A 23,848-nucleotide genomic window follows, 5' to 3' on the forward strand; every position below is an offset into this window, starting at 1 on the left:
TCCTCACTAATCAAAACGTCTTCACTTTAATAAAACGTCTTCACTTTGATAAAACGTCTTCACTTTGATAAAACGTCCTCACTTTGATAAAACGTCTTCACTTTGATAAAACGTCCTCACTTTAATAAAACGTCTTCACTTTAATAAAACGTCTTCACTTTAATAAAACGTCCTCACTTTGATAAAACGTCTTCACTTTAATAAAACGTCCTCACTTTAATAAAACGTCTTCACTTTGATAAAACGTCCTCACTTTAATAAAACGTCCTCACTTTGATAAAACGTCTTCACTTTGATAAAACGTCTTCACTTTGATAAAACGTCTTCACTTTGATAAAACGTCTTCACTTTAATAAAACGTCTTCACTTTGATAAAACGTCTTCACTTTAATAAAACGTCTTCACTTTGATAAAACGTCTTCACTTTGATAAAACGTCTTCACTTTGATAAAACGTCCTCACTTTGATAAAACGTCCTCACTTTAATAAAACGTCCTCACTTTAATAAAACGTCTTCACTTTGATAAAACGTCCTCACTTTAATAAAACGTCTTCACTTTGATAAAACGTCTTCACTTTGATAAAACGTCCTCACTTTGATAAAACGTCTTCACTTTGATAAAACGTCTTCACTTTAATAAAACGTCTTCACTTTGATAAAACGTCTTCACTTTGATAAAACGTCTTCACTTTAATAAAACGTCTTCACTTTGATAAAACGTCTTCACTTTAATAAAACGTCCTCACTTTGATAAAACGTCCTCACTTTGATAAAACGTCCTCACTTTGATAAAACGTCTTCACTTTGATAAAACGTCCTCACTTTAATAAAACGTCTTCACTTTAATAAAACGTCCTCACTTTAATAAAACGTCTTCACTTTGGTAAAACGTCCTCACTTTGATAAAACGTCCTCACTTTGATGGTTTAAAACTCAAACTGGTCCTCACAAGTATAGCTGTACAAGGACACATACACACTTTACACACACAGACACACACACAGTAAATATTTAGTGTGTAACGTCTGTGTGATGACATTTAACCTGTTGCCGTGGAGACGGTGAGTGGACAGACCATCATGTCCCCAGAGGACGGTTGCTATGGTGAGGTAAGGCGGGTAACAACAGGTTGTTTACACCTCGCAGTGACATCATCAGTGACATCATCAGGCTGCACTTGAAAGTAAGAATTTTGTTCTTAATTTGCTCGCCTGGTTAAATAAAGGTTAAATAAAATAAAAAAAGAGACGAGGTCATGTGATGAAGAAGCGTCTTTACTCACAACAACATCTTAGAAAACAAATATTTACACAAACAGTTTATTTACAGCGTCCATGGGGGCGTGGCCAGAGGGGGGGCGGGGCCAGAGGGGGCGGCAATATTTTTTTTCGTAGGATAGGTCCGGGAAAGTCCCGCCTTTCCCGCCGTTCCCGCCTCTGATTGGCTAGAAGGGCTCTCACCTGATTGGTTGTTTGTTTTGGCTGTGAAACGGCTGTGAAACAGGCTGTCGGTAAAGTGTGATAAGTGTCTAGATCTGGACTCTCTCTACTTATCTGGCCTGTCTAGCCTCTACCTGCTCTTTTTACTAAACTTAACCAACTCCTTTCTTCGTTGCCTAAACCCAACCAATGGCACAATTACACTTCTCTCAAACTCTAAATGTAAACTTGGAATATAAATTTAAAAACTACATTTTTTGGAACATGAAACCAGCGGGGATCGAACTGGGATTCACCACACCGCATGCAAAAACACAAACCGCTACGCCACGGCGTCTGATTACATCAACTACTTCAGTTGTGTGTATTTTAGTTGACTACAGTACTGTTGTGAGATGACGTCAATCGGAGGAGAATTCATCCAGCCAATCAGAGGCGAGGAAGGCGGGACTTTCCCAGACCTATCCTACGAAAAAAAATATTGCGAGGGGGCGGGGCCAGAGGCCAGAGGGGGTGGGGTCAGAGGCCAGAGGGGGGGGGGGCTACACGTTGGTCTGCGTGTGCGACATGAGCAGCAGCTTCTCCTTGAACTGCTGCGCGTGGTGCGACAGCGCCGTCACGCGGTCGACCATCTCCTGCACGGCGCCCGTGTTGGGGTAGTTGAGGGCGGCCATCTTGGTGGCGGCCACCACCGTCTTCAGCAGGTCGCACAGCACGTTGCTGGAGTTCATGACGGCGTTGGCGAGCTCGGGCGCGGCGGCTTGGCGGGACAGCGTGTCCCCGATGAAGACGAGCTTGTGGGCGCTGAGGATGACGAACTTGCTGTGCGCCACGAAGATGCGCGGCGGCTGGCCGGCGCCGACGCAGCCGAAGAAGGCGTCGACGGCGCTGAGCAGCGTGACGAAGTGCTGCTCGCACTGCTCGGCGTAGAAGGACAGCAGCTGGCGGTCGCGCACGCCGAGGGGGGAGGAGTCAGGGGGCGGGGCCACGCCACCGCCTCGTCGCTGGGACGACCAGCGAGTGATGTCATTCTCCACGGGACGGATCACTTCCTGCTGCAGCTTCTTGAACTGAGAGATCTGTGGAGGGGGAGGAGGGGGAGGAGGGGGGGACAATTAGTTAATCAATGATCAATAATCAGTTGATCAGTTGATGGATGGACCAGGACTGGTCTATGTCCTGGTCTACACCGGTCACTACTTGCATTTATTTGGTAGCTACACCGGTCACTACTGCATTTATTTGGTAGCTACACCGGTCACTACTTCATTTATTTGGTAGCTACACCGGTCACTACTTCATTTATTTGGTAGCTACACCGGTCAGTACTGCATTTATTTGGTAGCTACACCGGTCAGTACTGCATTTATTTGGTAGCTACACCGGTCACTACTTCATTTATTTGGTAGCTACACCGGTCACTACTTCATTTATTTGGTAGCTACACCGGTCACTACTTCATTTATTTGGTAGCTACACCGGTCACTACTTCATTTATTTAGTAGCTACACCGGTCACTACTTCATTTATTTGGTAGCTACACCGGTCACTACTTCATTTATTTGGTAGCTACACCGGTCGCTACTTCATTTATTTGGTAGCTACACCGGTCGCTACTGCATTTATTTGATAGCTACACCGGTCACTACTGCATTTATTTGGTAGCTACACCGGTCACTACTGCATTTATTTGGTAGCTACACAGGTCACTACTGCATTTATTTGGTAGCTACACCGGTCACTACTGCATTTATTTGGTAGCTACACCGGTCGCTACTTCATTTATTTGGTAGCTACACCGGTCACTACTGCATTTATTTGGTAGCTACACAGGTCACTACTGCATTTATTTGGTAGCTACACCGGTCACTACTGCATTTATTTGGTAGCTACACAGGTCACTACTGCATTTATTTGGTAGCTACACCGGTCTCTACTGCATTTATTTGGTAGCTACACCGGTCACTACTTCATTTATTTGGTAGCTACACCGGTCACTACTGCATTTATTTGGTAGCTACACCGGTCGCTACTTCATTTATTTGGTAGCTACACCGGTCACTACTGCATTTATTTGGTAGCTACACCGGTCACTACTGCATTTATTTGGTAGCTACACAGGTCACTACTGCATTTATTTGGTAGCTACACCGGTCTCTACTGCATTTATTTGGTAGCTACACCGGTCACTACTACATTTATTTGGTAGCTACACCGGTCACTACTACATTTATTTGGTTTAGCACCACTACAACAACTGGTCACTAGATAGAGAGGGGGGAATTAGGACACAGTCCTGGTCCTGGTCTATGTCCTGGTCTAAGTCCTGGTCTATGTCCTGGTCTAAGTCCTGGTCCTGGTCTAAGTCCTGGTCTAAGTCTTGGTCCTGGTCTCACCTGGTCTGGACCGAGTTGGACTGGATTCTTGATGACGTCGTCTTGCTCCAGCAGCTCCTTCTGGTGGCGCTCAAACTCGTCTTTACCCTGAGGAGCACAAGTATTCAACCAGTTAAAAAGCTGCTGACACTCATTACTGCCTAAGGACGGGGCGGGGCTTCAGTCTCATAGACATAAAGGGGGCGGGGCTTCAGTCTCATAGACATAAAGGGGGCGGGGCTTCAGTCTCATAGACATAAAGGGGGCGGGGCTTCGGTCTCATAGACATAAAGGGGGCGGGGCTTCGGTCTCATAGACATAAAGGGGGCGGGGCTTCGGTCTCATAGACATAAAGGGGGCGGGGCTTCGGTCTCATAGACATAAAGGGGGCGGGGCTTCGGTCTCATAGACATAAAGGGGGCGGGGCTTCGGTCTCATAGACATAAAGGGGGCGGGGCTTCACTCTCAGAGACATAAAGGGGGCGGGGCTTCGGTCTCATAGACATAAAGGGGGCGGGGCTTCGGTCTCATAGACATAAAGGGGGCGGGGCTTCACTCTCAGAGACATAAAGGGGGCGGGGCTTCGGTCTCAGAGACATAAAGGGGGCGGGGCTTCGGTCTCAGAGACATAAAGGGGGCGGGGCTTCACTCTCAGAGACATAAAGGGGGCGGGGCTTCACTCTCAGAGACATAAAGGGGGCGGGGCTTCGGTCTCAGAGACATAAAGGGGGCGGGGCTTCGGTCTCAGAGACATAAAGGGGGCGGGGCTTCCGTCTTACCTGCAGATGGACGTAGTCGTAGTCCTCCATCCAGCTCTTCACACACCTCTCGCTGGTCATGTGGTCTTTGTCCTGGGGGCGGGGCTTGTTGTCGTGGGGGCGGGGCTTGTTGTTGTTCTGTGCGGGGGGGGAGGGGAGCTGGTGGGCGGCGGCCTCGTCCGTGCGTCTGAACAGCAGCTCGGCGTTGGCGCCGACGGTGGCGGCGAGCTGCTTGACGTCGTCGGGGACGGTCCTCGACACCGTGACGAAGCGGTCGAGGTCGTCGCTCCTGTTGAGCGGCTTCGCGGGGGCGTTGGCGTTGGCGTTGGCGGCGTTGGCGTTGCCGGCGGCGACGAGGACGCTGAGCGCCCAGCTGCAGCTCTCCAGCGCCGTGAAGCTGTTGGTCAGGAGCTGCTGCGAGTCCTCGAGGCGTCCGAGCTGCCGCCGCAGCTTCACCTGCAGCGCCGAGTCCGACGCCGCCGTGGCGTTAGCCGCTGTCGCCGCGCGGCCGAACACGACCACGTCTCCCAGGGCAACGCGGACATGGTCTAGCGCCGCGCGGACGTCGTTGCCGTGGCGATCCATGAAGGTGAACGTCCTCCACTGAGGCGCCGCCGCCAGCGACTGCAGCGTCCACACGGCGGCGTCCAGCGCCTGCGTGAGGCGGAGCAGCCGCTGCAGCGTCGCCGCGGCAACGGGGCCGTCCGGGGGGGCGGGGCCAGCGGGGGCGGGGCCGGCGGGGGCGGGGCCAGCGGGGGCGGGGCCGGCGGGGGGGGCGGAGCTAGTAGCCGAGGACGAGGACGTGGACATGCTGCTGCGCTCGCTGCCGCTGCTGGAGATCGACAGCCGGTTCACGCCGTCCGTCGCGTCGCCCACGGCAACGCCACCGCGCGGCTCTGGGATGTCGTACACGCCCCCGCCCCCCCCGCCGCGGTCTCTGAGCTGGGGGGGGCGCTGCTTCCCCCGCGGGATGTCGTACACGTCCCTCTGAGGCCCCGCCCCCGAGGCCAGCGAGGGCGGCGGCACGTCGTAGATGCCTTCGTTGTTGCCGTGGTTACCGGGGCGAGGGCGGGGGGGGCGCGGCGGCCTCCAGGGCGGGGGGGGGGAAGTCGTACAGCGACTCGGCGGCGCTGGGTTTGGCGAGGGAGGGGGGCGGGATGTCGTAGATCCCCTCCTGCTTGTGTTTGGACGGCTGAGGGAAGTCGTAGTTTCCCTCCTGGGGGGCGGAGCTCGTCCAGCTGCTGGGGGGGGGCACCGAGTACACCTGGGGGGGAGGGGGGGGGGGTCAGGGTCAGTAACCAATCAACATCAATCAATGATCAGTTTGGTGAGGACTAAAGCTCTGTAAGAGAGAGTAAAGACACCACTATGACTCCCGTGGTAAGCCTCATGCGCCCCTAGTGGCAGGATGTGGGTATTGCAAAAGCGCCCAGAAAACCCATTCACTCCAATGTATGTGTGTTGCCCACTTGCTGGTAAATTGATGAAAACGGCCGTGTTTTTGTTTTTAGGTGTCTTGGTCATATCAGATTATACTTATAATTTGTTTATTAGAAAATGTAGATTGAAACATTAATGTAGACAACTGTTTCTTTTACTCTCCTATGTGTTAATGTTTATCTGTAAAGGATCCTCAATGATGCTATTAACGTGGGTGATCTATAAATGTCCTTAAATTATTGAAAACACCACACTGCTCATTCACCAACAATGCAGAGATGTCAGTTCTTTTGCAAAACCCATATTCCTCCACCAGGAGGCGCTGCCATTGGACCGATGCTGTCCTTACTCTCTTTTACAGAGCTCTGGGGGGGAGGAGGAGGAGGAGGAGGAGGAGGAGGAGGAGGAGGAGGTGGTCTTACCCCGTGTGAGGAGGGGGGGGGCGGGACGTCGTAGACACCTTGACCGTGGTCGAGCTGAGGGGGGGGCACGTCGTACACGCCCTGGTTCCTGGCAGAGAACAGGGGGCCGGGGGGGACGTCGTACACCTGGGGGGGGGGGGGGGGGGGGGGAGAGGCGGACAGGTCAGTGAGTGTGTGTGTGTGTGAGTGTGTGTGAGTGTGTGTGTGTTCTTGTTTTACCTACGTTGTGAGGACCAACGGCAGGTTTAAACCAACTGAGGACGTTTGTAGGAAGTGAGGACATTTATTCTTCAAACTTCCACGTGGTTTGGAGTTCCCTCCGTACATTCCCCTCGTTCAGGGAAGTGGCTGAAAATCTTTCCCTTATATGGAAATGGGACACCACTATATGCTAATTAGCGTAGTGAACGTAGCGAACGTGCTAACATACGTCACATGTTGACAATTCTACCGGTGGAGTGTCCAGCTGTTGTGTTGGGCTGTGTTTGTTTATCTCCTTCTAAACAGTTTTTGTAATTAGTCATGGTTATCATAGATTAGCCGGGCTAACGGTTAGCTACCTGTTTAACTTTAATAACTCAGTGACTCAATAAACGCTCCATGAAAAAATATTTTTTCCGGGGGGGTTTTAACAATTGACGTTCTGATGTTAGCTTTGCTACTGCCGTTAGCTTAGCTACCGCCGTTAGCTTTGCTACTGCCGTTAGCTTTGCTACCGCCGTTAGCGTTATAGCTGCCATTAGCTCTGCTGCTGCTGTTAGCTTTGCTACTGCCGTTAGCTTAGCTGCTGCTGCTGTTAGCTTAGCTGCTGTTAGCTTAGCTACTGCCTTTAGCTTAGCTGCTGCTGCTGTTAGCTTAGCTACCGCCGTTAGCTTTGCAGCTGCCATTAGCTCTGCTGCTGCTGTTAGCTTAGCTGCTGCCGTTAGCTTAGCTACCGTTAGCTGTCCCTGTCAGCTGAGCCACTGATGCTTTCTAGACACTGTGATTCCCCCAAACTGAATAAATACAACACATAGCAACACAAAACACACACACAGAAATAGTAATGTTTCTTCAATCATTTCAGATTTGTCTAAACGGTGATAGGGCCTGAAAATAGCTATCATGGGTAATTTCATCTTCCACTTTGTTTTCAGCATCGGACCTCACTACATTTTGAGGGTTGATTATAATTGCTCCCTACAGTAATGGAACACCGTACCCCTACACGAGAACACGCAAAATATAGAGTTAGGGCAAAAATATAGAGTTAGGGCAAAGATATAGGGTTAGGGCAACAATATAGGGTTAGGGGAGGTGTTGGGACGGGGCTTAGTCTGTTTGAGGGTTCAGATTTTAGGTCATTGTTAAGGTTACAAGATTACAAAGATAGCATTACAAGGATGTGTGTGAGTGTGTGTGTGTGTGTGTGTGTGTGTGTGTGTGTGTGTGTGTGTGTGTGTGTGTGTGTGTGACTGTGTGTGTGTGTGTGTGACTGACCCCCTGTGATCTGGAGGCCGGGACGTCGTACAGCTCCTGTTGTTCTGAGCCGAAGCTGTAGCTCTGACCGACTCTGACCGGGGTCACCACCTGTCAATCACAGCGGGGGGGGGGGGGGGGGGGGGGGGGGTTAGTGGTGTATACATGTATACAGTATATGTGTATATACAGTATATATACGTATATATATACAAGGTTCCTATACTTTCCAGACTAATTTCCAGACTTCTCTGTAAAAATTTTTTAAATAATTTGTGATATTTGAGTAAATAGTTGTGCATTATATAAAAAAAATCATGCAATTAATCATTTGTTTTCATTATTCTGAATGTGTTTGTCAGCCCGGAGCCCCACCACAGAGTCATCTCACATGGCAGAGCTGATTGGCTCTCTGTCGGCAAGAAGCGGGAAAAACAAAACTCTCTCAGAGGAAACGAGCTGATCCAGCTGATCGAGCCAACACTAACTACTGTAACATCACCAGGTGGAACAGCTGATCATCACCTGATCGATACAAAGCTAATTCACTTCATGCACAGCTCCACTACTTCCTGAAATCAGCCAGCTCGTTTATTTCCTGTTTTACATTATTGGACCAACTGATGAATCCAGGTGAGTCTGAGTCGTCACAGTGGTCAGACTCACCTGATTCATCAGTTGGTCCAATAATGTAAAACAGGAAATAAAGGAGCTGGTTTATTTCAGGAAGTAGTGGAGCTGTGCATAAAGTGACAGACCGGTAGTGTCATCGCTGCTTTCTTTCCCATCAGCCCCGGTGTTTACCCAGCAGGCCGTGGGGCAGGCGCGGCCTTCTGGGTAAATATTTACCTCTGAGGTCCATGACATCATCAGGATTCCTTCATGGAGGCTCAGAGGGAACTGGTTTAAACTGGTTTAAACTGGAGCTCAACGCTCCGTCGCCACGGTGACTCAGCACCATCCCTGTTGTTTACTCTTTAGTTACTCTTTGTTTACTCTGCATCACAGCTCCTTCGTTCTGATCGGTGACTTTACTACGATATAAACTATAGATAATACTGTCACAAAGTTATAAACTGTGTGTGTGTGTGTGTGTGTGTGTGTGTGTGTGTGTGAGTGTGTGTGTGTGTGTGTGTGTGTGTGTGTGTGTGTGTGTCTGCTGAGTCACAGTCGTTTCACTGCAGCAGCTTATTAAAGATCAAACTAATTAATGCAGGTAATTAACTGCTGAGTCCTGTGAGGTCATCTCCTCCTCTTCCTCCTCCTCTTCCTCTCTCTCTCCTCCTCCTCCTCCTCCTCCTCTCTCTTCCTCTTCCTCCTCTCTCTCTCCTCCTCCTCTTCCTCCTCCTCTCTCTTCCTCTTCCTCCTCCTCTTCCTCTCTCTCCTCTTCCTCTCTCCTCCTCCTCCTCTCTCTTCCTCCTCTTCCTCCTCCTCCTCCTCTTCCTCTTCCTCTTCCTCTCTCCTCCTCCTCCTCTCTCTTCCTCCTCTTCCTCTTCCTCCTCCTCTTCCTCTTCCTCCTCCTCTCTCCTCCTCTTCCTCTCTCTTCCTCTTCCTCCTCATTACACATTTCCTTGTCTGATCATTGTCAGATAAATAATCACAATGTTTTAATGTTTAAATGTTGTTTAATAAAAGTCTAAACCACCGTTACACAGGAGTTCAGCTGTTGTGTAACGTTGTGTAACGTTGTGTAACGTTGGTTTAACCCCCCCCTCGTCTCCCACGGCGACGAGCAGCAGGAATGCGAGGGCGTGATCTGACCTGAGATCAGACTGAGTCATAAACGCTGTCAGAGGTCAGAGGTCACAGGAAACAACGACCATATAAGGACAGAGAGCAGGAAGTGAGGAATGAGACGAGGAATGTCGACCTTTGAACCCCGCCCACGTCTGAGCAGCATGACATCATCACCTGAGTCACTCACACACACACACACACACTTAGATCAACACAGTCAGTAGCTGCTTCACCTTTATCCCTCCTGTTGTCCTCCTGGGTCAAAGATGGAAGGAAGGAAGGAAGGAAGGAAGGAAGGAAGGAAGGAAGGAAGGAAGGAAGGACGGAGGGAAAGAAGGAAGGAAGCACGAAGGAAGGACGGAGGGAAAGAAGGAAGGAAGGACGGAGGGAAAGAAGGAGGGAAGGACGGAGGGAAAGAAGGAAGGAAGGACGGAGGGAAAGAAGGAAGGAAGGACGGAGGGAAAGAAGGAGGGAAGGACGGAGGGAAAGAAGGAAGGAAGGGAAAAGGAAGGAAGGTAAGAAAGAAAGATGGAGGCAACAGATTGGGCCAATTAGATCAAAAGAGGAAGGAAGAAGTAGTAAGGACGAAGGGAAGGAAGGAAGGAAGGAATGGAAAAATGATTGTAGAAAGAAGGAAGTGAGAAAGGAAGGAAAGAGGGAAGGATGGAGGAAGGGAAGAGATTGAAGAACAACAGGAGGATTCTGTTAGCCTTTAATCCAGACTACACCTTTAACATGTCTGGTCTGGCAGCGAGCGCTAGACCTCGGCTCAATCCAGGGGGCGGGATGAAGCGCTACGACCAATCAGAGCAAAGAGCAGGATGACGTTAGCCTGACAAGCCAATTAAAATGTATGTCGTCATGGCGTTAAGCCGCCCAACGACTCTCTAAACAGATAGAGCGCTGTGATTGGTCAACACAAACGGTGTTGGAGACTCAACAAGTTCCTATGGCTCGTTTCTAGACCTACGGAGCAAATAGATCTGCATTGACACTCATAGACATATAAACATAGACGCTGCATCGACTGCTGCCTCCCACTAGAGCCACGTGCCTACAGGGCGGCCATCTTGGAACAGGACTACATTACGTCCATAGAGGTCTGATGTAAAAGATGTAAAAGTCATAAGTCACTCAGCTGTCAAGCTGTTTCCACGGGGTTTGTTAGTAACAAATGTCAGACATGATAAATATGTAGATCAGGTCTTTATTTAAGGAGTTTTTTTAAGAGTATATATTATTATATTATAGGCTATTATTATTCTTAGTGCCTCATGCTGCAGCCAGCAGCCTCCCCTCCAGAGCTCTGACCACACATAACACACTTTGCTCTGCACCAGCAACGATGACTGCATTGTACCGGTACCGATACAACACATTCACGTGGGCTGTTCTCTGACAACACACAACACACAACACAGGCAGCAGACCATAATATAATACATCCATGCAGCAGACAGACAGCTGTCCCTCATCAACCAGAGCACCAGCACCACGTAACCGGGCCGTTGCTAGGGGCACTGCTTGTTAAACTGTGCCGGTAGTTTTCTTTTTCAGAGGTAATTTATAGATTAATAACGTTGCATTTTAACCAACATTTAGTCTCAGATGAGTTATTTCAGCAGTCAGCAGCTGTGTAACAGGAGGATGATGTAGTGAGCTGGTTGTTATGAATGGAACCTGGACTCAGAGCTGAGGGGTTCTGTCCGTCCTGGGTTTATTTCACTATCTAACAACCTGCTCACTATATATTATCCTTAACTTACATCTGACCTCTGAAAAGTGATTCTACAAGATCTGTTTTTATGTTCCCCTTATTAACACATCCATATGCTGCACCGAAGTCTGCTATATTTTCCGAAGCTTCACTGCTGATAACATAGAATTTGTAAAACGCTCCACAGCCGACGCAGCGTCTATGTATATACAGTATGTCTATGGACCCACCTACGGAGCAAAGAGATCTGCTGCTGCTGCTGCTGCTGCTAGAGGGCAGCTAGATTTATAGGCTTTTAACCCTGAACACACATTTACCTGCTGCTGCCACTGTGTGTGTGTGTGTGTAGTTGTGTAGTAGTAGTTGTGTAGTAGTTGTGTAGTTGTGTACCTTACTCCCTGGGACCTGGTAGACTTGTTCTGGTCCTGATGGGACCTGGTAGAGACTCTGAGCTGGGACGTTGCCGTTGCCCCCGGCAGCAGCAGCAGCAGCAGCGTTGGCGTTAGCGGCGTTGGACGGCGACTGGGCATCGAACATGGGTCCGATGAGCAGCTTGAGGCGGTTGCCGGGGGCGATGCCCTGGCGGCCGTGCAGCGAGCAGAGCCACCATCCCTCCAGACCGCCGGTGTTCTGCTCGATCACCGTCAGGATGTCGCCTCGACGGAACGACAGCTCCTCTGGAGACTCGGGGACGTTGTCGTACAGAGCTTTGGCCATCAGGTTCTACATGGGGGGGGGGGGGGGCAGAGGGTCATTACATCATCATCACACTGGACCAATCACAGACCAGCTCCTCTGGAGACTCGGGGACGTTGTCGTACACAGCTTTGGCCATCAGGTTCTACAACAAACATCACAACACTGAGCATCATTCTGAGTGGAATTAGTGACATTTAAAGGCCCCATGCCATGAAAAATGTGATTGTGGTTATTTTTTCTCTGGGCCACGTATATAGATGATATAGATGTATATAGATAGACGTATATAAATGATATAGATGTATATAGATAGACGTATATAGATGATATAGATGTATATAGATAGACGTATAAACTGCCCCATGCATCAAACTGCTCATAAACGGAGAAACACACACCGCCCATTTGTAGGAACTGTCTCTTTAAGACGAGCGGATAGCACTTCCTCCTTTCTGTGATGTCACACACAAGGTAACTCCGCCCACCACGACCAGTTGTTTCTTTTCAATTTTTATGAATGCAGCTTAGGTTTCAGTTACTTGCCTGTGATTGGCCCGACCACATGCCACTGAAAAACAGTGAGCCAATCAGAGGAGAGGTTCTCATTCTCTCTTCTGATTGGCCAAATGACCTGTGGCTGCTAGAGCTCCAGAAAGAGGAAGGGACGAAGAAAGGAATGGAAAAAAGAAGGAAAGAAAGATGGAGGGAGGGAGGAAACCGACTTGTTCAAGGAAGGAAGGGAAAGAAGGAAAGAAAGATGGAGGGAGGAAACCGATCAGGGCAATTGGATCAAAGGAGGAAGGAAGAGAAGGACAAAGGGAAGGAAGGAAGCAAGGAAGGAAGGAAGGGAAAAAGGAAGGAAAGAAAGATGGAGGGAGGAAACCGATCCAGCTAATGAGTCGATATCGGAGCATGAACACAACCATAAGTGAAACGGTCGTTATAGAGACTGAACGCGTCTAACACAACTTTATTATCAACACACACACACGCACACGCACACGCACGCACGCACGCACGCACGCACGCACGCACGCACGCACGCACGCACGCACACACACACACACACACACATCTGCTTCCTTTATTTGGCCAAAGAGTGAGACTGTTTCTGATGTGTTGTGTATTAGGGGGGTGGGAATCTTTTACTATCTCACGATTTGATTTGATTCTGATTTTTGAGGCTACGATTTGATTCAAAACAATTAGATTCCTAATGATTTCTGCTTCAGTCTGTCGGTGTGAAGGATCCTCATGATCTACTCCAGTCTGCTTTACGACTACAGTGTCTTTAAACATCTATTGAGTTTTAAACATTTATCCATGCTTAGATGGAACTGTTGAAACTGATGCATAAAAGCAATATCACATAGTGCTTAAGTAACAGTAAAAGTACCTCTTTATTAAAAATAAATAGAGCAGTTAAACAGCTGCCTTTTCAATTCTAAGGAAATGAAGGCCGACAGCAGCAGATTTGTTTCACTTTTTTATCTTTTAAAATCGATTTTGGGACATTTTATATCAATTCTGAATCGTATTAAATGAGAATTGTGATTCTTATGTGAATCGATGTTTTGGCACAGCCCTATTGTGTATGATATGTTGTCTTTTGGATACATTATAGACCATCCCTGGACCTTAACTGTTCAGTGTTTGGTATTTGTCCTTTGTTTTACTTTTTGTAAGATGAAAATTATCTATGAATAAAATAAAAATGGCCGATATGAAGAAAACGTTGTCACCGTCCTCACCACCATCATCTCCAATACAATCTGAACTGCCCAAAGAAATGTTTTGTCCCGATTCTTCATCTGGCTGTTTTCATTATTCACATAAAACCTGTTTAGAGTCAGAGTCAGAGGTGGAAGGTGGAAGGTCGTATCGGACCGGGACTAGAAATGTCCCCGTCTCCATGTAAACAGCAGAAACCCCGTCTCCACGGTGACGGCTCCATCCGTCTCCACGGTGACGCTCCATCCACCCGTCCCGGGGGGTTCGAACCTGCTCCTCTGGCCTCGTTTCAGTGTTAAATATAGAAGATAATTAAAGTGGTGACGGTAACGAGCTGGTGGCGCCTCGGAGCGGGTCACACTCAGTTCACACACACACACACACACACACACACACACACACACACACACACACACACACACACACACACACACACACACACACACACACACAGATCAATACTCTGATCAATAACAGTTTCCACTTCCTGTTCTGTTTTAGTTCATTGATGACTCACAGGCTGAAGCCCCGCCCCCTCCCCCCTCCCCCCCGTCACCGTGGGAACGCTGTGGTTGGGTACCGCGGCGACGCCTCCTCTTCCTCTTCCTCTTCCTCTCTGTGACAGAGGAGCTGCGTCGCCGTGGAAACCGACAGGAAGCCGACGACGAAACCACGGACGCCGAAACATCCGTTCAGTCAGTGAACGTCACAGCCTCAGAGTCGTAATCAGTTATAGTTACTAGTTACTTTCCCCCAAAGTAACTTCCTTTACTTACTACATGATAAAAGTAATTAGTTATAGTAACTAGTTACTTTCCCCCAAAGTAACTTCCTTTACTTACTACATGATAAAAGTAATACGTTACTAGTTACTAGTTACTTTGTTGTTTTATGTGTATTGGATGTTTTTATGTATTTTGGAGCTCCGGGCTGCAAATCAATTTCCCAACTGGGACAATAAAGAGAACTTTGAACTTTGAAAAATTTGAACGAACATTGACTAAAAAAGTGATATTCTTCAGTCTCAGAACAAATATATTTGTGTATTTCTGGTGTTTGGTCGAATTTGTGTCAAATGATGGTCTTTGATGTAAAACAGTTGGAGAACCACCGTCGTAGATGATAAATAACCTGATCCACCGCTCCATGGATTCATTTCTCACCGGCTTCGTTGTTGGAAACAGATGCACATGGAGGAGAGGAGGGTTAGAGACACAGAGGAGGAGAGGTCAGAGTTAAAGGGATAGTTCAACATCTTGGCAGGAGGAGGAGGAGGAACAGGAGGAGAGGAGGGTTAGAGACACAGAGGAGGAGAGTTCAGAGTTAAAGGGATAGTTCAACATCTTGGCAGGAGGAGGAGGAGGAACAGGAGGAGAGGAGGGTTAGAGACACAGAGGAGGAGAGTTCAGAGTTAACTGGGTGAAGACTTTTCTGATGCTGCTTAAAGTAACGCTGAGTCACGGTGCATCTTATTGTTCTAGTGTCAAGTAACAGCGTCGCAACTGCATCGTAACTGCGTTGTTAAAGCAGAAGTGAGTGATATATTTGTGTTAATCTAAGTCTTAAATAGTTATATCTTCTGACAGCAATCACTTACATAGAGTGTTTGGTCTGAAACACGGGTCTGTCAGTCACTCTGCTCTGCTCTGAGCCCAGGAGAAAACATTTCTCGTATCCTACAGTTTTTATCCAATGAGGAGAGAGAACGGCATGCAGGGCTGTGTGTGCAGCCAAGGAACGCCGTGAATGTGGTGACGTAGCGACGAGGACTGTTATGGTGCGTTCAAGGAAACTCGTATTTTTCCGACCGTGAAGTGGTACCAGTTCGATCTGGTACGAGTTCACCGGTCGGAAGTTACGAGTGGCCGTTATAGTGACTTTCACCGGTAAAACAGGTCGGAGAAACACGAGTGGGTTGCCTGGAACGCTACAAAGTCGTAAGTTGTGACTTGAAGCTGTAATTAGCAGCATTAGCGAAAACGACCGGACCACTCACTTCTGCTTTAACAGTGTCGTAACAGTGCTGTAACGGCATTCCTGACGGCGCTGCAACGGTGTCATAACTGCATTGTTAACTGTGTTGTAACGGCGTCGTATCAGCGTTGTAACTGCGTTCCTGACGGCACTGCAACGGTGTCATAACTGCATTGTTAACTGTGTTGTAAAGGCGTCGTAACAGCGTCGTAACTGAGTCGTTACAGCGCTGTAAATGTGTTGTAACGGCGCTGTAACTGCGTCGTAACCGGGGGTAACAGGGTTTCTGATGACTCTGACTACTGAAAAAAGTAGCGCCGTTAGTAACACCGTCTATTTCAACGCCGTCTAACGTCCCATCAGTGGTGATGATGAAGAGGATGAAGATGAAGATGATCCACAGAGACCCTGTGCCCCCCCTCCCTCTAATCCCCTACTAAGAGACTTTACATATAAAGTCTGTCCCTCTGATTTCACGCTTCGCCCTGAAGCGGCGGCTACAGCGGCGTTGGGGGGATCATGAAACAGTCGCATGTTTTATCTCAGAGATTCATCCTGGTTTTACCCATGATGCACTCTGCCTGTCACTGGTTCTTTATCCCTCTGACAAAGAGACCCCCCCCCCCCACACACACATGGTAACGGTTGTTGGCTCACGGTGCAGCGGGGGGGGGGAGGGGGGGCAGAGGAGGGGGGGGGGGGGTAGATACATGATGAGTCGGTGTCAGACAACAACCCCCCCCCCCCGATGTGAAGAGGCTCCTTCAAACCATCATGAGCATCTTCAGAGCAACGAGCTCCGTTCTCACGGGGAAACACACACACACACACACACAACCCCCCCAGCACACACACACACACACACACACACACACACACACACACACACACACACACACACACACACACACACACACACACAACCCCCCCAGCACACACACACACACACACACGCCCTGCCCCCCCCCTCCATGTTTGCCCTCTCGTTCCCCCGACAACTTCCTCTCTCTTTCATTCGTCCCTCAGAAGAACAATGTCTCCTCAGCTCTGAGCTGTTGGACCGAAGCCTGAAGACACAACTACACAACTACACACACACACACACACACACACACACACACACACACACACACACACACAGAGACACACAGACACACAGACACACACACACACACACACACACACACACACCTAACCACCAGTTATTTCTGCCTCCGTTACGTCGACCTGCAGGAATCTGAATCTGACCGAACTGATTTTTTCTCTGGAACTTGAACGCATCGCATTCAAACTCTGTTTTTCTGATGAAAGTTGATTTATTCCTCATGGTCGTATCCATCCGCCACACAAACTAGTTCCTCGTGGTCACATCCCTCCGCCACACAAACTAGTTCCTCGTGGTCACATCCCTCCGCCACACAAACTAGTTCCTCGTGGTCACATCCCTCCGCCACACAAACTAGTTCCTCGTGGTCACATCCCTCCGCCACATAAACTAGTTCCTCGTGGTCGTATCCCTCCGCCACAAAAACTAGTTCCTCGTGGTCGTATCCCTCCGCCACACAAACTAGTTCCTCGTGGTCGTATCCCTCCGCCACACAAACTAGTTCCTCGTGGTCGTATCCCTCCGCCACAAAAACTAGTTCCTCGTGGTCGTATCCCTCCGCCACACAAACTAGTTCCTCGTGGTCGTATCCCTCCGCCACACAGACTAGTTCCTCGTGGTCGTATCCCTTCGCCACATAGACTAGTTCCTCGTGGTCGTATCCCTCCGCCACACAGACTAGTTCCTCGTGGTCGTATCCCTCCGCCACATAGACTAGTTCCTCGTGGTCGTATCCCTCCGCCACACAGACTAGTTCCTCGTGGTCACATCCCTCCGCCACACAGACTAGTTCCTTGTGGTCGTATCCCTCCGCCACATAAACTAGTTCCTCCTCGTGGTCACATCCCTCCGCCACACAGACTAGTTCCTCGTGGTCACATCCCTCCGCCACACAGACTAGTTCCTCGTGGTCGTATCCCTCCGCCACACAAACTAGTTCCTGTTTCCTGTCTTCAGTCAACGCCACAGAGTTTGACAACATGGCTGCCAATCTGACCGTTGTTTCGGTACCTGCACTGTGACAGGTTTTAACCCTTTGTTCTTTGTGCTAAGCTAAATGAAGCTACTACATCTGGACAGATGTGCAGATGGACAGGTGTCCAGTGTTTCCCCCAGAAAATGTGTTAGTTAAGGTGGTGTCTGTCCTGTTGGCGGGGGGTGGGGGGGGGGGGGTCGGTGCGCCGTATTAAGTTTCGCTTTCACCATGCGCGCTGCTGTTATGCATGTGTGCTTCTCTGTGGTGTGTAGAGCAGGGGTCTTCAACGTTTTCCAGGCCAAGGACCCCCAAACTGATGGAGAGATGGAGCGGGGACCCCCTACTTATATACAGTATATTGTATAAAATTGTGTTTTATATTTAACTGGTCCTGTAGTGCCATACAGGGCCGTTGTATAGGGGAGAAAGGTGATGATCATTATAGGGGCCCAGCGCCCAGTAGGGCCCACAAAAACCCCAGTAGTCTAATCTTTGTATGACTGAATTATTCTGCATAAGACCCTGACTGATACTCATAGTAATGCTGCATTAGCATCAAAACAAAGTAGGCTAAATAAGAAATGATAATAGATACGTAAAAGTGGAAAAGTCAGGGGGCAGGGTCCCACTTTAGTATACTTTCAGGGGGCCCAGGATTCCTAGCAACGGCCCTGGTGCCATATGCCAAAAGTACCATGTTATGAACTATAAATCACGCTTTTTTTTTTAGGAGTTTGGCTGGTCATGGGACTTTTCGAAGGGACTTACATAAAAAACATATGCCATGCCATCTATGATCACAACAGGTCACAACTACGCTCGTGGTAACTGAACGCTGCTACTGCACCAATGAAAGAATTACTAAACCATAAAAAGACAGAGAAAACAAAGCAGAGTTTCCCCTACTTTGTTTTTTTCTCTGGCTTTTTATGCATTTATTTTGAAAGGGCAGCTGGAGAGAGACGGGGACGCGGAGAGAAAGTGAGAGGGGGGATTGACACGCAGCGATGGGACTGTCGGAGGGTCGCTGCAGCGGCCGTGCTCTACCAAGACATATGACGCTCGCGACTCACCCCCAATCGTCAGCGCCGCGGTCACCGGGGCTGATTCTGAGAACTTTTACACCGGGCCGTGTCATGTCTCGGTTCCACGGAGCGTTTCAGTGACGGCCTGACGCTGCTGCATTGTTGCTGCGCTATGAGCAGACGTGGCGGCGCGCGTTAATGTCACCGTCGTGTGTGTGTGCTGTGAATATCGCTACATTTTTATTTTTTTAAGACGTTAGTTTAGGCGGCAGCTCTTTGTTGTTAAGGCGGCCGCCTTAACAAGAAAGCGCTGCGGGAAACCCTGGGTGTCTGTAACATCTGTAACAGTTGTAACACCTGGACAGATGTGCAGATCTAGTGACCAGTTGTTGTAGTGGTGTCTGACTGTTTAGTGATTATTAATGTTCACTATATAGTGACTGAATCTATCCCACAATTCACCGCCAAATGTAGTGAACATCCGATGGTCACTAACTGGAGCAAGATATCCCATCATGCATTGTGGTCACGGATGGCCGTTACCACAGCGGCCCAGAGCGACCGGTGTAGCTACCAAATAAATGCAGTAGTGACCGGTGTAGCTACCAAATAAATGCAGTAGTGACCGGTGTAGCTACTAAATAAATTAAGTAGTGACCGGTGTAGCTACCAAATAAATGCAGTAGTGACCGGTGTAGCTACCAAATAAATGCAAGTAGTGACCGGTGTAGCTACCAAATAAATGCAAGTAGTGACCGGTGTAGCTACCAAATAAATGAAGTAGTGACCGGTGTAGCTACCAAATAAATGCAGTAGTGACCGGTGTAGCTACCAAATAAATGAAGTAGTGACCGGTGTAGCTACCAAATAAATGCAGTAGTGCAGCAGCCTCAATAAATGTGTCCAGCTGCCAGAGTTGTCCGGTCGCGGCTTCCACAGACTCCCACAACAAACGTCAGAGCAAATTTCCTAACAAGCGTTATAAACTGACCACAGACTCTGGATAGCTAGGCTAATTTCTGTTAGCCCGTCTATGGAGTTTTACATTATACGTTAGCATTAAGCTAGCGGACTTTATGCTTAGTTGTGACACTGGCTGTGTGTGTTTTGAACGTTGTTTCAAACTATGCAGGTTTGATTGAACATCTTTGATGCTTATTACCGCTTAATATATTGCTTTACACCTCTTTTTATGTTGGTACCTACCATGGATGTATCCATGGTAACTACACCAGCCGTTACGATCGCAGTCGGAACGTTTTAATTACGCAATGTAATACGTCATTAACTGTGCGGTGGAGTAGTGTCCGAATGTGTTTTTTCATTTGACCAGTGACACTATATAGTCACTATATTGAATTCACTATATAGTGAGTAGGGAGGAGGGAATGAGGGAGGGGTTTAGGACACAGCCAGAGTTAGCTCCGCCCACAAAGTCGCTCATTAATAACAACAGAGTCTCCGTCAACGCTTTCATCACTTCCTGTTCCCTCGTTGTCTAAAAGTCTTTCCGGTGAAACCCCTCAGATCAGGTCTGTGGTGAACCAAAGTTTTTGTTGTAGGACATAAAACAGGTCAGTAAATACCTGACTGGTGAATGTTGAACTGTCCCTTTAAACACCCTACTGGTGAATGTTGAAGCTTTGACATGTGGTCAAAAAGTTGGGCGGTCACTAACAAGTTGGTCCATACGACCGTTAAAGCCGTACGTTAGCTTTTTACTTCTGGACGTGGCTTTAAGCTTCAGATACGGTAGAAAAGGAGTTCATATGTGAAGATTATCTCACTGAAAGATACTAGTAGAAACTGGTGTTTTAGTCTCAGAGCTGATTCTCTGACTTCATCCACAACACAATGTAGAAACCACATTCACTTTCTCTACTGGGACCAGAACGTGATGAACTTCAGCTCTGGATCGACTCTGTAATAATAATAACAATCACAGCCTCTGATTGGCTGCAGGATGAGGCGAGGACCAATCAAAGCAGAGGACAGCTTCATCTGTTTCATTCAGACCTGATGAAGCAGCAGCACCGATGATCAATAATCAATAATACACTGATGGGAAAATATTCTGGTTTCAATAACAAACACACTGATCTATCAGTCACTAATAAACTAATAATAACTGATCAATAACATGTGGCTGTGACGTCACTGTGACGGAGAGTATTTACATTATTACTAATTACAGATAATGAAGAGAGGGGGGGGTAGTATTACTGCTGACACACACACACACACACACACACACACACACACACACACACACACACACACACACACACACACACACACACACAGATGATACCTTCACGGTCTCTGTAAACTTCTGTTTCCTCCTTTAAAACCAACTCAGTTCAGTCTGTTAAACAACACACACAGAAACAAAGAGGAAAAGTTTGAAGCGACACACACACGGACACACACACACACACACGGACACACACACACACACACACACACACGGACACGGACACACACACCCGGGGCCGTGAGACGTTCACTTACTTTGTACTTCATGTCGCAGTTCCTCTTCTTCCTCTTCTTCTTCCTCAAACACGGATCGATAATTAATTTCCGTTAAGTTGCAGCTCGTCACGGCGGCTGGTCCGAGGCCGAGGACCGTTAACCACAGTTCACCACCGCGGACGGTAGTTAGCGGTAGTTAGCCGTAGTTAACCAGAGTTAACGGTAGTTAGTTAACCGTAGTTAGGCTAACGGCAGCTAACCAGCGCTAGCCTCCATCCAGAGAACCAGAGGACCGTTAACCACAGTTCACCACCGGTAGTTAACGGTGGTTAACGGTAGTTAGCCGTAGTTAACCAGAGTTAACCAGAGTTAGTTAACCGTAGTTAAGCTAACCGCAGCTAACCAGCGCTAGCCTCCATCCAGAGAACCAGAGGACCGGGCGCTGAGGCAGAGAGAGTCCGATCAGCAGCTCCTCAGTCCGGGCTTCACTCCGCTACTGCTCCGCTGCTCCGTCACCGTCTGCAGCTCATTTACATACCGGGCTGTGATTGGTCCACGCGGACGTTCTGCCCCGCCCCCTCCCAGCCTCCAGAGTGACGTCACCGCCACAGCAGTTAGACGAAGCTCTGAGTTGGTTTCCAGTAAATAGTAGTAATGTATATAATACATACTGTCTGTGTCACAAACGAAATGAAGGAAGTTTCATTTCATTCAGCTCGTTAAAGATGTTTATGTGAACTGTACTTTCTGTAGCAGGAGGTGGGAGATATTTGTCACCTTTTTTATGAATGATGTTATGTGAACTTCTGGGTAGAAGTTGGACAATTAATTGAAACTTTAACTGGTATGAAGCTTAAACTTTTTTTTTTTTAAAGAAGAAAAAAAGAAGATATAATTCTCCAATATGACTAGAAAAGGCTTAAGGGCAAGGAAAAGGTTTTGTTGAATCTTTTAATTTTGTATGGGAAATAATATAATACTACATTCACAAATGTAAATGTGATTTGCAAAACAAAAATATTGACATTTCTCTCATCATTCACCTTTTCATTCATGATCATCAAACACTGACCAGTGTTTATTAACTGGTCATACATGTGTAAGTAGATGAAACATTGACTTCGTTCCTCTCAGATTTTAGGGGCAACCAACTCCATTTAGGAGCAGTCTGCCTCTGCCCTTTCTATTACATCTAGCCTACTGGTTGTTAAATAGTTAACAGCTCACAGTGACTAGATGTTTATAATGAATGTGCTGTAACACTATTATTACTAGTGGTGGTCAGGGTGTGTAGCTTCATCTACAGCTGCTCTGGTTCACTTCAGGAACATGTTGTTCCTTCATTATGTGACGGAGGGAAAAAACTAAACTTTACTAATAAGTTGTTTTTCAGAGAAACTGCTGAAGGAAAGAAACGTTGAAACGCTGCTGCTGCTGCTCCACCACCTTAGCTTACCCTAGCCTAGCCTAGCCTAGCCTGGCTTACCTCACCTTACCTTACCTTCGTTTGTAACTTACCTTACCTAAACCGTAGACCTTACCTTAGCTTAGCCTAGCCTATCTTAGTCTAGCTTACATCACCATACCTTACCTTACTTTACCTTACCGTAGCTTATAGCCTACTTACCTTACCTTACCTTACCTTACCTTACCTTGCCTAAACCATAGCATACCTTATTTTAGCTTTTAGCGTAGCTTACCTGTTGTTATGATGCTGTGAAGCCCTTTGAGACAAACTGTTTGTAAAAATGGATAATACAAAGAAAATAGCCTTGCCTGTCTATGTGCTCAGCCCTGTCCCTAAGCTACAGAGGTCAGCTGACACACACACACACCTGGATGAACATCTGCAGCATCATGTGACATTAGGAGCAGCAGCCTCCTCTTCTTCTCACAGATGTTTGAAAGTTATTTTTTGCTTTCAGAGAAAACGTCGCCTCCTCCCAACAACTCAGACGGAGGCGACACCCACACCCACACTTCCTCTTTCTGCATCACCTTCCTCTCTATGCATCACCCCCCCCCCCCCCCCCTCTCTGTGCACCCCCCCCCCCCCCCCCTCTCTATGCATCCCCCCCCATCACACCTCTGCTGCACCGTATCATCGACCCAGAACGACAACAGAGGAAGTTGTCGGCCAGTCAACCGTCTTGTAAAGTTTCCCCGTCACACAGACCTGATGTAGAGGATCAGTCTGGTCCTTGTGTCGCCTAAACGTTGGATAGCTATAGCAGGTGAAAATGTCTTGTTCAGTCTTGTTAACATATTACAGTTAAAAAATGTAATATTAAGGTCTGAATGGAACCCATTTAGTCTATCAGGTGTTGTATGTATGCAAATTAGCCATACGTAATTGGATTATGGACTGTTTGCTCACACCTGCTCTACTAAGGATGAAAAATTGCAGTCATCTTGAAATGTAAAGTGGTTTCTTGTCAGTTGACCGATGGAGTCAACTCATTCCAGTTTTCATGCCGGTACCACAGCACCTTTATATATACATGTGCCGTCAAAACTGT

General features: G+C 48.0%; 1 protein-coding gene across 1 annotated transcript; it reads right to left on the reverse strand.

Annotated features, from left to right (window-relative positions):
• Positions 1-1,978: 1,978 nt before the first annotated feature.
• nedd9 (neural precursor cell expressed, developmentally down-regulated 9) lies at positions 1,979-21,797 on the reverse strand. The gene is given in 8 exon segments (XM_083982467.1): positions 1,979-2,519; positions 3,837-3,923; positions 4,595-5,635; positions 5,637-5,837; positions 6,436-6,561; positions 7,915-8,004; positions 11,738-12,070; positions 21,369-21,797. Coding segments are annotated over 8 exon segments (2,427 nt in total). The 5' UTR covers positions 21,381-21,797; the 3' UTR covers positions 1,979-1,982.
• Between the last annotated feature and the right edge of the window lie 2,051 nt (positions 21,798-23,848).

Source organism: Trachurus trachurus (assembly GCF_905171665.1).
Source record: "Trachurus trachurus genome assembly, chromosome: 11".
Lineage (NCBI taxonomy): Eukaryota > Metazoa > Chordata > Actinopteri > Carangiformes > Carangidae > Trachurus > Trachurus trachurus.